General features: G+C 42.7%; 1 protein-coding gene across 1 annotated transcript in view; it reads left to right on the forward strand.

Moving 5' to 3' along the window:
• Positions 1–17,500, forward strand: part of exoc4 (exocyst complex component 4) — a 160,910-nt gene that overhangs the window by 25,319 nt on the left and 118,091 nt on the right. Inside the window, exon 8 of the mRNA XM_060889656.1 lies at positions 17,135–17,280. Within this exon, the coding sequence (XP_060745639.1) occupies positions 17,135–17,280 (146 nt within the window). The remainder of the gene's footprint in view (positions 1–17,134; positions 17,281–17,500) is intronic.

Below are 17,500 nucleotides of genomic sequence, written 5' to 3' on the forward strand. Positions count from 1 at the left end.
AGAGAGATGAGATTTTTTTACATTCAGTCGTTTGTGTTATTATTTTCTTCTCCGTTTATATTTTTCTCATCTTTTTTTTAACGTAAGCGGTGAAGACAGCTCGGCAAGTTCGGCACCGTGTCTGATGATTAAGCTCCAGCTGCCTCAGGCTAGAGATCAGCACACACGCCGTCTTATGCACCCAAAGAAAGAAGAAAACTGACCTCGGGTCAGTGTAAAAAAAATTTATTATGATAAGGGAAACCGTAATGGAGCTGCTATCATTGTGTTAGGAATATAAAAGCAGTTTCAGGTACAGAGAAATGTCATGAACACGAGACACGTGAATTATCTCAGGCTTTTTTTTTTTCTCTTTCACTTTTTGACTTTTTTCTTTCTTTTTTTTTTTTTTATATATTTTAAAAGCTCAGGTCTGAGACAAGATCTTTTTTTTTCCCCCTAGCATTATATCCACAGTTTGTAATAATTTCACCCGAAGATGTGAACTGGTGCTGATCCTATTATAATAAAAGTCTCTTTATTACATCAAAAAAAAAAGGGCAAGAAAAAAGAAAAGATTAGAAACAATTATGATTTATAATTGCTTCACTACACTTGGATGGTTAGTTTAATTATATCAGCCTGTTAACTTGGAGAAAAGTTTCATTTTTTGTGTGAATTTTTTTTAAATTAAATATATATATTTTTTTATTTTACGTTGAAAACGTTTTGTGAAATCAACGTAATGAAATGTATTTATTATTTTATATTATTTATTTATTTATCAACGAGCGATTTCACTGCATTTTAAAACCCTTTATATTTACATTATATGTTGTACATTTAAAGTCAGTTTTTTTTCTTCTTAAATTTATTCATAATTATATCAATTATAACGTAATTAATAAAGAAAAGGCAGTAAATTACAGAGAAACCGTAAATGTAAAATAATAAAAAAATTAAAGTCACGTCTTTTAGCTTTAAAATTACGATACACGAACACGTTTTGAAATCCGTCGCACGTGACCGTTCCGTACGGGTTGTTACCATAGAAACGGTAATGATAAACCTGCTTGTGATGAAAATAAATCCGTAGCTTCCGACCGATCCGAATCGAGAATTCATCAGCGCCGCGGTTTAATAGGAACAGGGTTTATGACAAAGTGCGAAGATTCAGGCGGATTATGTGACTTAATAAGGCAGAAAAATGGGCGGACGTGTATTAATGGCCTTGAGGTTAGCGACGAGCTGCGGGTCGAGAGGAAAAGCTTCGCGAAGCCGGCGAGAACGAGCCGCGGGCACAGCGAACACGTCGGCGCGTCGATAACCTCTTGTTCATCTGGTGCTTAGACGGAGTCTTGTTATCTTTCCCTTTTCCTTCTCGCCGCTTCTCTCGACTTTCCTCCTGCTTCTCGTCCAGGTTTAATCCGTCTTCCTCCATTTCCCCTCCTGAGAGAGAGACATGATGAGCATTGACCTTTCAGCTAACAGGAGACATGACACTTCTGGGTGGATGGATGAGAGAAAAGAGAAAAACGTGATCAATTCTATCTCCAGGTCTCCTCCTGAGTCTTTCTCAGACTCATAACTGAACCCTTTTCACTCATTTATAAGATGGCTGAAGTTTTTTTTGAAGGTAGCCTGAAATCTCTATTCAAATTCAGACTCTAAGTGACTGCGACCTAAACCTAACCCTCTTTAATAAAATCACAGCACTGTCGGCACGGTGAATTCTTCACCTCAGCTACATCACTCCAGAGACTCGCTCGCCTCGCATTTTGTTATTTACGATTCTGCCTGATATTTTCTTATATTTATTAGGCTCAAATTCAGGCCGTCACTAAGGACGAGTAAACAAAGAGGTCGGTTGTCCTGTGAGCTTTCCACTCGCTCTCGTTAGTATGGAAACAAAATCCTCTGCTCTGTAAACCCTTCTGGCAAAGGTTTCTTTTAAAACAGTTGTGTCTGTGTGTGTGTCTGTGTGTGTGTGTGTCTGTGTGTGTGTGTGTCTGTGTGTGTGTGTGTCTGTGTGTGTGTGTGTCTGTGTGTGTGTGTGTCTGTGTGTGTGTCTGTGTGTGTGTGTGTCTGTGTGTGTCTGTCTGTGTGTGTGTGTGTCTGTGTGTGTGTGTCTGTGTGTGTGTGTCTGTGTGTGTGTGTCTGTGTGTGTGTGTCTGTGTGTGTGTGTCTGTGTGTGTGTGTGTCTGTGTGTGTGTCTGTGTGTGTGTGTCTGTGTGTGTGTGTGTCTGTGTGTGTGTGTGTCTGTGTGTGTGTGTCTGTCTGTGTGTGTGTGTCTGTGTGTGTGTGTGTCTGTGTGTGTGTGTCTGTGTGTGTGTGTCTGTGTGTGTGTGTCTGTGTGTGTGTGTCTGTGTGTGTGTCTCTGTGTGTGTGTGTGTCCGTGTCTGTGTGTCTGTCCGTGTGTGTGTGTGTCTGTCCGTGTGTGTGTGTGTCTGTCCGTGTGTGTGTGTCTGTCCGTGTGTGTGTGTCTGTCCGTGTGTGTGTGTCTGTCCGTGTGTGTGTGTCTGTCCGTGTGTGTGTGTGTCTGTCCGTGTGTGTGTGTGTCTGTCCGTGTGTGTGTGTGTCTGTCCGTGTGTGTGTGCGCGTCTGTCCGTGTGTGTGTGCGCGTCTGTCCGTGTGTGTGTGCGCGTCTGTCCGTGTGTGTGTGCGCGTCTGTCCGTGTGTGTGTGCGCGTCTGTCCGTGTGTGTGTGAGCGTCTGTCCGTGTGTGTGTGCGCGTCTGTCCGTGTGTGTGTGCGCGTCTGTCCGTGTGTGTGTGCGCGTCTGTCCGTGTGTGTGTGCGCGTCTGTCCGTGTGTGTGTGCGTCTGTCCGTGTGTGTGTGCGTCTGTCCGTGTGTGTGTGCGTCTGTCCGTGTGTGTGTGCGTCTGTCCGTGTGTGTGTGCGTCTGTCCGTGTGTGTGTGCGTCTGTCCGTGTGTGTGTGCGTCTGTCCGTGTGTGTGTGCGTCTGTCCGTGTGTGTGTGCGTCTGTCCGTGTGTGTCTGTCTGTCCGTGTGTGTGTCTGTCTGTCCGTGTGTGTGTCTGTCTGTCTGTCTGTGTGTGTGTGTCTGTCTGTGTGTGTGTGTCTGTCTGTGTGTGTGTGTCTGTCCGTGTGTGTGTGTCTGTCTGTCCGTGTGTGTGTCTGTCCGTGTGTGTGTCTGTCCGTGTGTGTGTCTGTCCGTGTGTGTGTCTGTCCGTGTGTGTGTGTGTGTGTGTGTGTGTGTGTCTGTCCGTGTGTGTGTGTGTGTGTGTGTGTGTCTGTCCGTGTGTGTGTGTGTGTGTGTGTGTCTGTCCGTGTGTGTGTGTGTGTGTGTGTGTCTGTCCGTGTGTGTGTGTGTGTCTGTCCGTGTGTGTGTGTGTGTGTGTGTCTGTCTGTCCGTGTGTGTGTCTGTCTGTCCGTGTGTGTGTCTGTCTGTCCGTGTGTGTGTGTGTCTGTCCGTGTGTGTGTGTGTCTGTCCGTGTGTGTGTGTGTCTGTCCGTGTGTGTGTGTGTCTGTCCGTGTGTGTGTGTGTCTGTCCGTGTGTGTCTGTCCGTGTGTGTCTGTCCGTGTGTGTGTCTGTCCGTGTGTGTGTCTGTCCGTGTGTGTGTCTGTCCGTGTGTGTGTCTGTCCGTGTGTGTGTCTGTCCGTGTGTGTGTGTGTGTGTGTGTCTGTGTGTGTGTGTCTGTCCGTGTGTGTGTGTGTGTGTGTGTGTCTGTCCGTGTGTGTGTGTGTGTGTGTGTCTGTCCGTGTGTGTGTGTGTGTGTGTGTGTGTCTGTCCGTGTGTGTGTGTGTCTGTCCGTGTGTGTCTGTCCGTGTGTGTCTGTCCGTGTGTGTGTCTGTCCGTGTGTGTGTGTGTGTGTGTGTGTGTCTGTCCGTGTGTGTGTGTGTCTGTCCGTGTGTGTCTGTCCGTGTGTGTCTGTCCGTGTGTGTGTCTGTCCGTGTGTGTGTCTGTCCGTGTGTGTGTCTGTCCGTGTGTGTGTCTGTCCGTGTGTGTGTGTGTGTGTGTCTGTCCGTGTGTGTGTGTGTCTGTCCGTGTGTGTGTGTGTGTGTGTGTCTGTCCGTGTGTGTGTGTGTGTCTGTCCGTGTGTGTGTGTGTGTGTCTGTCCGTGTGTGTGTGTGTCTGTCCGTGTGTGTGTGTGTCTGTCCATGTGTGTGCGTGTCTGTCCGTGTGTGTAAAAAAAACCCGTTCAGATCACTTTTCGAGCAATAGGGACGGCTTCGTCTGCTCGAAGAGGAAACAAGCTTAGCGTTTGCCCTGAGCCATAACGTCAGCTTCTGTGATTTGATTTCCTTTTTTTTGTTTCTTTTTTTTTTATAAATTATTAGGTGTGTCACAGCAGATAAGGACACTGCTCCTCGGTCATACGGACAAGTTTATTATCTAGATTTTTGAGGTTTGAATTTGTGAGCTCCAGACAAACAAATAATTTATTTATTTTGATGCACTGTTTGTTTCTTGAGTGTATTCTCTTCCACCCCTCCTCTAACCAAAGATGGTTTATGAATAAATAAGACTAAGTGCTTTAAGGATCGAGTCCATCACCTTTTTCCTATCTTGCTTTTGGATGACCTTTTTTTTACAATTAATTTTTTTCTGGATAATTACCGTGAAACTCTATCTGATCCAGATGCCTGTGAAACCCGAGGCGATGGCGGTCCAGCCCTGTGCTGTGCTTAATGAACGGAGAATACAAACAGTTTGTAAACACAGCGGAAGACGAGCGAGAAGGATCTTTCGAGAGATCCTTTAAACCGCAGGCCCAAAGCTTCACTTTTTTTCATTAACGGACTCCGAATCAGTCGAGCGTCTGATTGCACTTTTATTTAAAGGTGCCCTTCCACACACAACCGTTTTTACTTGTATTTTTTGATATGTGTTAAGTCCATATGTGTTTGTGTTGTGCCACTTAAAAGAAATAAGGGGAGAAATCAGGTCAGTTAGAAAAGCTGGTCAGTCCGACGTCAGAGTGACTGAGCTCATTACTATTCATGAGCTCTCCCACTTGAGACCGCGCCCCCAGAATCCGTGTAGCTCAGTGAGTTTCCTATACAGCAAGGATGACTGAACGTCAACGGGCTCGTGAAGAAGCCGTTCTGCCGCAATTCAAGGTGATTGTAAACAAATTTCCTCTAGTCTAGGCTACTTATTGTGTGGGTGAATGAATAGTCATGCTCTCATATCCTAGCGGTTAGCCAATCGGAGCCAAGCAGCATAGCTCATTTGAATATTCATGAGAACTGGCGCAAATCGAGCTGAGTCTTCCTGCAGGCTTTCTATACCACAATAGAATGGCTTGAAACAAGGTAACCAAGGCATTATTTCCACACAAAAATGTTAGAGTCCATGGTAAACTTCAGACATTACCACAAAAGTAATGAAATACGTGTGGCAGGGCATCTTTAAAGCACAGCCAGTTCGGAGGAGTCGTGTTGACTGTTTTTGTGCACGGTTCATTCAGCCCTTTTTTTTTTTTTTTTTTTATAAAGCACTCGAAGCGTCGTGAATCGTCGGCTTTGATGCGCCGTCTCGCTCTTTCACACTTGCGCGGCGAGAGAACAGAGAAAACTTGCCAGGCTGTCACTGGAAAAGACGTACGTGACCGTGCGGTTTTTATTGAGTATGTGAGCGCTCTCGTGATCTGAGCAGCATAACAAAATGAACTATGAGAGAGTGAAGTCAAAGAGAGAGGGAGAGAGAGAGACGCAAAGAGGGAGAGAGCAAAAAACACAAGGACGTTACGGATGATCCGTTCTGACAACGTAGTTAGTTGTAGCTTGAGCCAGATTTTCTCAGAGTAACTGGTCTGATGCCTTTTCTCACTGCGTGTCACCGCTACCAAGACCCGCGGGTGGAAAAGATAATTGCCACCGTGTTTGTTTTGTGTAAACAGCAGACGCACGGCAGCTAACAGCATTATTGTATTTTAGTCTAAATGACGTATCGTAATCGCCCGTAGTTCTCAGGAGAGCTCCTTGCAGACTTAAATAATTCCCAAAAAAAAAATGTGTGAGGCAAATTTCCTAAAGTCCTGTAGCACTCGAAATACAGCGCTCATCCATCTCCGGGCTGTTCACCCAAACCCTGCTGGGTGAATAAAAAAGCGCAGAATTAGGAATGATTAAATTTTGGCCGTGATCACACGTTTTATTACGGCGCTTGTGTCTCATCTGTAATTACATTTACAGCATTTAGCAGACACTCTTATCCAGAGTGACTTACATTTTCTTATTTCAGTTTATACACCTGAGCAATTGAGGGTTAAGGGCAACTGGTGTACCCTGGGATTCGAACCGATAACCTTCTGATCAGTATTCGAACACCTTAACCACCGAGCTACCACATCCCACAGTAATGACTAGAACGTCTGATTAGAGAGCCTCTGTAATATTGATGGCTATCCGTATCGCCAGACACTGCACGGGTATAAAAAAAAAACGCATTTGTGCCGTCTCTATTTTACTAAAGAAAGACACAGTGTCTGTTTGATCTGTTTATAGTTAAATAGCGTTGTGCTGTGTCAGGAACGTTTTACATAGTAAAGCAATAAGTACCAGCAGAGAATAATTTATTTATTTTTATTTTCTACAAATCTGGCTGCTAAAACTCAGCCTCAGCAGACTGTAGATGGAAAAGAAAACACTCCCTGGCTGAGAGTGTGTATTCTTTAGTATGTCTGTGTAATAATTTTATACTGTATATTGTGTATGTCGTGTGTGTGTGTGTGTCCTTGGTTTGATTTATTACTGTATGTAGAATAGAAAGGACATCCGGAGTGAAAAACCTTTTTAATACTACGTCTACTACTAATACTACTAAACCTAGTTATTCATACTATTCCACACTATTACTACTACTGCTGCATGCTAACTATTTATATTTTACTACTACAAATATTTATTGCTACTACTTAAATTCTACAAACTGCTTTTTCTGTTTACTTCTGCTATTAAATATTCTACACATATAAAATAAACCGTGTTATATATGTACTGTATATTATGTATTAAAATTTAATAACGTACCTCTTCATACTACGTCTATAACTTAACGTTATTAATACTTTTTCTTCTTTTAAATGATGTTAGTAGTAAATTTTTACCATCATCACAACCGTTACTAATACTTTTATTACAACTGTTAATAAGTACCTCTTCTGACCGGGGCGCGGTTGATGGTGTCAGATGACGGTTCAAGTATTTTAGAAACTGTTTCGTTCACACAGAGCGGTGCGAAAAACAAAAAACCTCCAGAAAGCAACAGATCTGTGGGCAGAAACCGTTATGTAGAGAGAGGAGAAAAAAGGAGACATTTTGGTTTAGTTGGATAAGAAAGCTGCAATAACTCAAATTAGAGGCAGGTTGAGGCTTCTTCGAGGAAAGGTTCATCCAAACTGATGAGTTCTGGAAAAGGACAAAAGGGAAGTTTTGTACCTTTTAAGTTTAGTACAGTACCAATTAAACCCTTCACGAATTAATAATAACACAATTTAGAACGAGTACATCAGTGGGACAGCTCATGTTGGACGTTTGAGGGACAAAGTTAGGGAGGCCAGATTAAGATGGTTTGGACACAGGGAGAGTGAGTATATTGGTAGGAGAATGTTGGACATGGACCTGCCAGGCAGGAGGCAAAGAGGAAGGCCAAAGAGGAGGAATATGGATGTAATTAATGAGGATATGAAGCTAGTGGGTGCAAGTGTTGAGGATGCAGAAGATAGGGATAGGTGGAGAGAGATGATTCGCTGTGGCGACCCCTGAAGGGAAAAGCCGAAAGATGAAGAAGACAGTAACGTATTCAGAAGTCACAGCACAGGGTGAACCATGGTGTGGTAAGTCTGAAGCAAGGCGTGTTACTTACTCAGGGGTCCAGCGGTGGCAGCTTGATGGGTGCTTCCAATCACCAAACCAGAGCCTTAAACATCTGAGCGACCACTGCTCCAAAACAGCTAACATCCCAGAAGGGACTGGAAACTGTGATCCCTGGGTGAAGAGGCCAGCACCTTATCCATTAGGCCACTGGGGCAGGTAGGAAAGGGGAATCGGGGCCATGCCAACCTGGCACTATTCTCAAGCCATGAGTGCTTGGTAGGGCATTGCACACGCCTGTATCAGGAGTGACCACTTGCCTCTACCACTTGTCATGCGGTCCAACATTTTACATATTGAACATCTTGAAATATTCATGTATCCTTTACTGGTAGGAGCAGATCTGTATAGCAGTATTGATGTTCATGAAGTGCTGTGTAATCGATGCTTGATTATTAAGTCTAAAGAGCAGCCTAGTGCTTCTCTTTGTGCCTGTGTGTAGAGCGTATGATGGATTTTAAGGCTGAAAGATTTCTACTAAAGCGAGATATGTTTTAAGGTGCCCTCCAGTCAGAATCCTGATCGAGTGGCTCCACACCAGGGCCGCGCAATTAAATAGATTAAGTATATGTTAATCAAAACGCACCTCTACTCTCTGCAGTTACCTAATCACAAAAGGCTACAATTAACACCTTACATTTCATAGCATGACTAGTTACACCCAGCAGTACTCATTAGCTGATTGTGCTAGTAATTTGTAGGCATTTTTATTGTCTTCACTATGAGTGCACTCAGGTTTTTATGCCGCAGCCTCGGTGATTATTATGTCAAAGTTGGGCCCGAAACACAGGCTTCGGTTTAAAATGGCTGTATACGCTAATGTAATTTAAAACTAATAATTACGCTCACAATATTGCACAGCGGATAGATGTTACATGGGATTGATTTGGTGCAGGCAATTATCTCAAGTGACACTGTGAAGAAGAATACAATCCATTCATATACCGATAACCATAGACGTATCGGCACCCTTCAAATAACGGAACTCTATACTGCCGACGTGTTTCCGCTAAAATCTAGTCGGCTACACGAGCTTCAGGTATCGTGTCCTCTGATAGCACGCTACAGCATAGCATCATTACATTTTTAGTATGTTATAGTTATACATAACGGTTTTGGAACGGGTTAAATACCCGAGTAGTCTCAGCATTTCTGTGTCTTGCTATATGAGGATTAATTCTTCACTCAGTTTCTGTTGTTTCCCGCAAGCGGCTCCGCAAGAGTGAGGATTTGAACGTCGTTCGTAATACAAGCGTACGCTGTCGTCAGGATGTGGCGTGACGATTGTATCGAGCCATCGACTCCCTCCAAAAGATGTAGACTACCAAAGGAAGCAGACTTTGTGCTCTCCGAATTCCTCATAGATCTGAAATAATTTGAACTCATTAGCTTAACGTGAGTCGAAACTGACGCAAACAAAGCTAGCTAGCTCGTGAATAGAATGCTTAGCTTCGAATTTATCAGCAGAATTTGAAACACAAATTAAAGCCCTTCCTCTTTTTACTGGATGCCAACATTAAAGGTGAGGTCTCCGATTTTTGAGAAATGCTTCAGAAAACTGAGTCAGGCCGAATAATAAACAAAAATCAAAACAAACTTGTAGCCAATGAGCAGAAAGGGGCGGGGCTTGTCAATATGGGTGGAGAGAGTGTTCAGTGCGCATGTGTGACATTAGCAGAAAGCGATTTTAACGTTGACATGGAGGATAAAAACAAAGAAAGAAAGAGAAGAAAGGCTTACGATAAGGTAAGAAGTAGGACGTGTTAATATAGGATCAGCTTTCCAGCGCTGGAGAGAACTGAAGGAGCAGGAAGTTGGTCACATATTCACAGATTGGAGTTTCCTGAGTCAATAACTCCTGAGCTAAACGCTGTTACTACACAAATAACACCTCTTTTCTATCGTAGTAATGTAGAGACGCAGCTACAACCGTGTTTTGTGTAGTAACAGTGTTTAGCTCAGGAGTTATTGACTCGGGAAACTCCAATCTGTGAATATGTGACCAACTTTACTTAAGACGCCGAGGCGCTTTTTTCCTTCTCGATAGGTGAGTAACGTTGGTTTTGCTTTGTTACACAGAACTAATATATGCCTTTGTCCTTTACATGATTATACTTGTGTGTCATTTTTGCTTGTTTGTTTATCTACAATCGTATTGTTCTTCCCTTCAGCTATGATAAAGACACATTTCTTTCCGTTAATTGCCTGGGTTACATATGTATGTGTGGGCGGAGCTATCGATACAGGGGTGGGACCCATTTGGGTTAGGGGTGTGTTTGTTTTGGTGATTTCAAATGTCAACATTGGCTTTCAAACATCGGAGACTCCACCTTTAACTTCAATTTTGATGTGGTACGTTGCAAAAACAACAAAAGTTTGATAGACAGACTTTTGATTTTTTTAACCCAAGTGATTTTCTCTTATTTTGTGAATCACTGTATAAAATAATCGCTACTCACACGAACAGCGTACAAAACCTTGACGGGTGCTAATACTTCTGGAGTCGACAGTCAACTTTGCTCTTCCTCGGTCGCCGACAGACGTCTTTTGCACTTTGTTTTGATGATTAATTAATTACATTAAAGCCTGCAGGTTTATGTCAGCTGGATGTTGTAATTATAGCAGCGTGTAATGTTGCGTTTGATAGTTATGGCAAAGTTGTGCACTGCATCTCATGATAATTATCCTTTGTAAATGTCACCATTAATCGCTGAGGAAAACACTGAAGTAAGAAGCCTGCAACTGTTCCTACTCCAAATCCTTTTGTAACCAGTAGTTAAAGAGTGAAAAAAAACGTGTCCGTATCTCATCAGTTGCTAATTCAATTAAAACTGAGGTTTAGTTGTATCGTGCTTTTAAAACGGTCACCTTCCTTTTCCAAATAAATAAACATTGATCTTTAACGAGAAAGACAGCACGACATGAAGGCGAAACCTTGAGACGACCCAGACTCCAAAGGGAATCCGTCCTCTTCAGGGTGACCCCCGGATTGTAGGATGATAAATCACTAGCAGCGCAAAAAAGTGTGTTGAGCCAAAGGATGTTCAGTCCTGAGATGATGGGCGCAAGAGACTCTTTATGATCAGTTGGGTCTATGTGAGATTATCCACTGAAGCTAGAGAAGACTAAGACTTGGATATGAACCTACTTAAGGTTATTCCTGAAGAACTTTTAAACTTCAGTAGAAGTCGAGAAGCTTCCAGGGTCGGGGTTCGATTCCCGCCTCCACCTTGTGTGTGTGGAGTTTGCATGTTCTCCCCGTGCCTCGGGGGTTTCCTCCGGGTACTCCGGTTTCCTCTCCGGTCCAAAGACATGCATGGTAGGTTGATTGGCATCTCTGGAAAATTGTCCATAGTGTGTGAGTGAGTGAATGAGAGTGTGTGTGTGTGCCCTGAGATGGGTTGGCACTCAGTCCAGGGTGTATCCTGCCTTGATGCCCGATGACGCCTGAGATAGGCACAGGCTCCCCGTGACCCGAGGTAGTTCGGATAAGCAGTAGAAGATGAACGAATGAATGAATGAATAATATTAGACTTATATTTAAATGTGTTTGTATTTATCCCTAACGAACAAGCCTGATGTGACTGAGACGACTGCGGTGAGGAAAAACTCCCTTAGATGGAAGAGGAAGAAACCTTGAGAGGAACCAGACTCAAAAGTGAACCTCATCCTCATTTGGGTGACACTGGAGGGTGTGATTTATAAATCTACAGTACAACAATTGTGTATTGATGAAGACGTTGTTGTCCTTAAAGGCCACAGTCTTGCACCAGCTTGCTCAAGGAGGTACAATAAATAAATAGATTTGTTTATTGATTTGGAACAAAAGCGACTTCGTAAGGAAGAATGCAATAAAAAGGGTATACAGTAAAACACAAATTTCAGGTACTGATCGGTACTAATTAAAAGCCTGTGCCTTGCATGGGAACCATATTACGGTCAGTACTACATTTTTCTAGGAGTCACTGTAGTGCAGATAAAATCAAGGATATGTCATCAAAACCCCAGGGAAAGCTCAGGCTAGCATGAGAATGAGTTTGTGTTTTATTTTATAGCTTAGCAATGTTTCTGAGATGATAAAATAATGTTCCTTCAAACCAACATCTCATTATTGATTAATAATCACACCGAACTGTTGCCCGTGATGTAACTGAAGGTCCATCCAGAGTTACTGCAGTGTACTGTATGTCTTGGTGGTGATTTGTTTAGCCATAGCACAAGCACTTCTGTCTTTTTTGTCTCAGAAGGAAGTCAAATGAAGTGTCTCATCATCTGGTACTTTAATGTCCTTAACACTTTTCTCACCTTAATGAAGCTTGTATCAGTTTAACATGTAGTATTAAAGGTGAGGTGCATGATGTCTGAAAGCCAAAGTTAACATCTGAAATCACCAAAACAAACACGCCCCCTAACCCAAATGGGTGTCACCCCTGTTTTATAGCTCCGCCCCAGACATACATACGTAACCCAGGCAACTATTATGGCTGAACCTGTTGGGGCAGCTGACCGAGGGGATATTTTTATCAGTAAATGAACACAATGAGTAATACTATGGTAATACAAATGTGTTTTTGTAGTACTGTGTGTTGTACCGTCAAAGGTTTAGCTCCGTTTCACGCAGAAGACAACGTTCAACGCCTAGAACCTGAGGCAGAGGTAACGGCAGTGGCTAATGTCAGACATGCGCACTGAACACTCTCTCCACCGCATATTGACAAGACACGCCCCTTTATGCTAATGTCAGACATGCGCACTGAACACTCTCTCCACCGCATATTGACAAGACACGCCAACTCCCTCCACCGCATATTGACAAGACACGCCCCTTTATGCTAATGTCAGACATGCGCACTGAACACTCTCTCCACCGCATATTGACAAGACACGCCCCTTTATGCTAATGTCAGACATGCGCACTGGACACTCTCTCCACTGCATATTGACAAGAAGCCTCTTTATGCTAATGTCACACGTGCACTGAACACTCTCTCCACCACATATTGACAAGACACGTCCCTTTATGCTAATGTCACACATGCGCACTGAACACTCTGCTGCATATTGACAAGACACACCCCTTTATGCTAATGTCAGACATGCGCACTGAACACTCTCTCCGCCACATATTGACAAGACATGCCCCTTTATGCTAATGTCACACATGCGCACTGAACACTCTCTCCACTGCATATTGACAAGACACGCCCCTTTATGCTAATGTCACACATGCGCACTGAACACTCTCTTCGCCACATATTGACAAGACACGCCCCTTTATGCTAATGTCACACATGCGCACTGAACACTCTCTTCGCCACATATTGACAAGACACGCCCCTTTATGCTAATGTCACACATGCGCACTGAACACTCTCTCCACCACATATTGACAAGACACGCCCCTTTATGCTAATGTCACACACGCACTGAACACTCTGCTGCATATTTACAAGACACGCCCCTTTATGCTTATGTCAGACATGCGCACTGAACACTCTCTCTACCTCATATTGACAAGACACGCCCCTTTCTGCTCATTGGCTACACGTTTGTTTCGTTAGTCGGCCCAACTCGGCTTTCTGAAGCATTTTTTTTAGACATCGTGCCCCCCTCCTTTAACACTAGTTAGGACTCAAACACTGCATTATTGTGAATAAGCACTCAGACAGCAGAGACTGCTATCATTCTAAAGTCGATACTTTTCCACTTACAGCATGTTCTAAAGTGATTCTTCTTATTATTATATATATTATATCACCAGTCTCTCTTGTGAAAAAAAAAAAAACTCTAGTAAAGTTACAGCTTCTAAACCACTGACACTATAAACTGCAGTTTTTCCAAAGCTTCCTATAAATATACCAGCAGAGATTTTCACCTGCTATATAAATAAATAAATATATATATATCATTTTTTTTTATTGATTTATTTATTTTATTTATTTATCTAGCCCATATTTTTTTTCTTATTTTCAGGGATGAATTGAAAGCAATTTGCTTTTCACTCTGGATTGAATGAAGTGTGAGGAAATAATTCTCATCAATTTCTTTAATGCACTTTATTGGTGCTTGACGTTGGGAGCGCATGTACACACCTGAAAGTCCTTTAGCGCTGTGCTCTGATTTAATTATCCTGATTTGTTGGCTAATAGACTGGAAGCAGAACGCTTTTCTGCAATCATTACGTCAAGGATGCTTCTTTCCTGACGAACTACTGGGGCTTTTTAGGGTTTGTTTTGATTAACCTTCGCCCTGCTGTACAGACCTGCAGCTACAGTATAATCCCTTTTGATTATACAGTAGTAAAATCCTGAAGATGTTTAAACACAATCCAGTCTTGGAGCCATTTTGTGGCTCGGTTCTTGTTTCCGAGCATCTGCGATGTGGTAGCTCGGTGTTTAAGGTGTTGGATTACTGATCGGAAGGTCGGGAGTCGGAATCTCGGGTCCACCAAGCTGCCACTCTGGGCCCCTGAGCAAGGCCCCTAGCCTTCATTTGCTCAGTTGTATAAAATGTGATAAAATATGTCTAATGCTAAATGCTGGAAAATGTCTGGTCCTCATGAAAATGGCTTTTTTTAACTGATCCTTGCTGCGATACACATCATGTTTTGGTACTGCATGATTACGTCACTTCCTGTTTCAGGAACTGTAGCATTGTAATTAGCGCTTAAATTTAGAACATCATAAAAATCTTCTCATACAAGAACATCTTATCTCTTGGACCTAACAGAAAATAATGGAAAAAAGAAAGCATTAAACGGATGAACCTAATGCGGTCAGTCAGGAAGAAACGTGTGAAAGTCAACATGCGATTAAGACTTTAAGATTCAAGATCAGTTTTGTGTTTGAAGTGTAAAAGCATTTGCTGTTTCTCCCAGGATCTTCTGCTCTCTTTTTTTTTTTTTTTTTTAGAACAAACCTCCGATATCGATCTTTCTTTCTTCTTCGTCCCACTCTTTCCCTTCTGTGTTAAAGCCGGGTATTAAAACAACCTGCAAAAACACGATGGTGGGATCCATCGGGGATCGAGACTCTTCCTCACGGCAAGAACGCTTCTTTTGATTTTTTTTCTTTTCCTTCAGCTAAAAAGGTCTATTTTGGGGGCTCTTTATTAAATACTGTAGGTCAGAAGTCGTGATTCTCGACGACGGCATAATCAAAGGGGTTTTTATTAGTGGCACTTCATTGAACTTTACCTTTTATATAAAACCATGTCCGATAAACAGAAAGGAGTCGCTTCTGACTGCGTTTAAAGTCACGCTATTATTGAGAAGTGTGACGAGTTCACGTGGAACCGCTGAAACGTGAAAAGTTATTAAAGTGATAAAGAACAAACAAAAAAGCGGTAATAAGGTTTTCTTTGACTCTTCAAGCTCCATGTTGAAAAATCGACAACTTTTATTTTATTTTCATTTTTCCTGTATAAACCCATAGCACCATCGCATCTTTTTAACCATGAAGTCTAAATACTAAATAAAAGAAGCATCAACTTGAAACATGCAAAAAAATCAAGAAGGGGTCCAACATTTTTTCACACTACTGTGTGTGTGTGTGTTTGTGTGTGTGTATATATATATATATATATATATATATGTATGTATATATATATATATATATATATATATATATATATATATATATATATATATATATATATATATATATGTATATATATATATATGTATATATATATATATATATATATGTGTGTATGTATATACATACATAGATGGGGGACTCGAGTCATATGACTTGACTCAAGTCAGACTTATAGTCGCAAACTTGAGACTTGCTTGACAAATATTAAAAAAAGACTCGACTTGACTTTGACTTGACATTCATGACTTGAGACTTGACTCGGACTTGAGGTTAAATGACTCAGAGATGGGGGACTCGACTTCACTCGAGTCAGACTTAAGTCGCAAATTTGAGACTTGCTTGACAAATATTTAAAAAAGACTCGACATTGACTTAATTGAGATTTACTTCTGACTTGCACATGTGTGACTTACTCCCACCTCTGTTATATATGTATATGTGTGTGTGTGTGTAGTGATTTTTTTACTGCTGCTTACTTTTTTAGAAAAGTAGTCTCAATACTAAATCGTGTTCGTCTTCTTTCATTCCTGAACCGGGTTCAGATCCGGATCCGGCGTGACCCCGAACGAATCGTTTTGTTTTGTTCTTCATTCCTCTTATGTGCAGAAGAGTTCTCCTCCTCCTCGCTCACGCTGTTCTCCGCATGAGACGGTCTTTAAAAGCCTAAACCACGTTATCTAGCACTAAAGGTGACTTTGGGATATAAACTTCACAGTCACAGATTCATAGCACCAGCTTGAAGATAGCTGCAGTAAATATAACAGCAGAATTATTAGAACTTTTTTTTGTTGTTGTTGTCGTCTGATTTCGTACGCGAAGCTGACGGGGTGTTAATGATAGCCCGAGGATGCGACGGTGAAAACTCGGAGCGTGGTAGCGGGAGAGCTCACGGGTCAATACTCCAAACATTTCTGAATGGGGGGGGATGATGGAAATGCTGGAGGGGAAACAAAACTTTATATCAGTTCAACAACTCACTTTTGTACGTTTGTTTGTTTGTTTAGGACTTTGTAGCCTGGGAAATAACTTCATTGATCCTGGGTTTCTTTTTTTTCACACCCACACAAAGTACCAGCGCATCTGTTGATTGACCCTCTGAATTTTCCGCATTTCCTGTTCTTGCTCGCTCCGGTCGCCCTTAACACTTAATTTCCTCTAAAATCCAGCCTAATGTAATTGAAGCAGGCCGAAGCCCCTTCATCAGGCAACCGTTGGCATTTAATTAAGTCTTTGTGGTGGGGTGGAGTGGGGGCGACGGTGATGGGCGGGGGGGTGTTACATACTCCGCTGGCGCTGTCAGTGAATCAGATGTTCATTAGTAATTAATACACCGACTCCGCCGTAACCGGCGAGTTCGAGGCCGGCCCAAATAGAGCTGTCTCTGCTTCCTCTGATGGATGCGTGATAGATGTGGATGAGAGATTTTTTTCCCCAGGTTTAATCACGCCATTAAGAGTCAGACGTATTTCCATGTGCCGTGTCATTCTGCAACGTCATTTAGGCCACTAAATTATAGAACGCGCTAAAGTTAACTTTTACCCAATAGTTTTTTTTCTCGTCCGTCTGTCGGAGCTGCTTTTAACAGACGTTTACGCGTCGCGGTAATCGGTCGGACCGATCCGGGTCAGGAACATCGTTCTCGTCGCCGAAGTTCCTCGACGTAAAACCTGTCCGTCTTGTTCGTCGTGTTAAATCTTTCTTGCTTGTGTATTTCCGACAGTTGCTCCTGATGGACTACCTGGACGTAAAGAACACGCGCAGCGCGGCCGAACCCTCGGCCCAGCTCTCTTACGCCAGCACCGGCGGAGACTTCGGAGCTTTTTTCGGCAAGAAGAAACCGCTTCGACCCAAACAGTCTCTGTTCAAGTAAGAGCACAGTTCACAAACTCGCACGTAGTGACCTCCGTGTTTGACATTTATGTACAAATGACATTTATTGTAGTAATATCGCATTTATACAACAGAGTGCATGAAAGTTAAGAGTCTTGCTCAAGGAGCTACCCCTGAGCTACCCCTGAGCTACCCCTGAGCTATCCCTGTGCTACCCCTGAGCTACCCCTGTGCTACCGCTGTGCTATCCCTGAGC

This window comes from Tachysurus vachellii, chromosome 16 (genome assembly GCF_030014155.1).
Source record: "Tachysurus vachellii isolate PV-2020 chromosome 16, HZAU_Pvac_v1, whole genome shotgun sequence".
NCBI classification, from domain to species: Eukaryota; Metazoa; Chordata; class Actinopteri; order Siluriformes; family Bagridae; genus Tachysurus; species Tachysurus vachellii.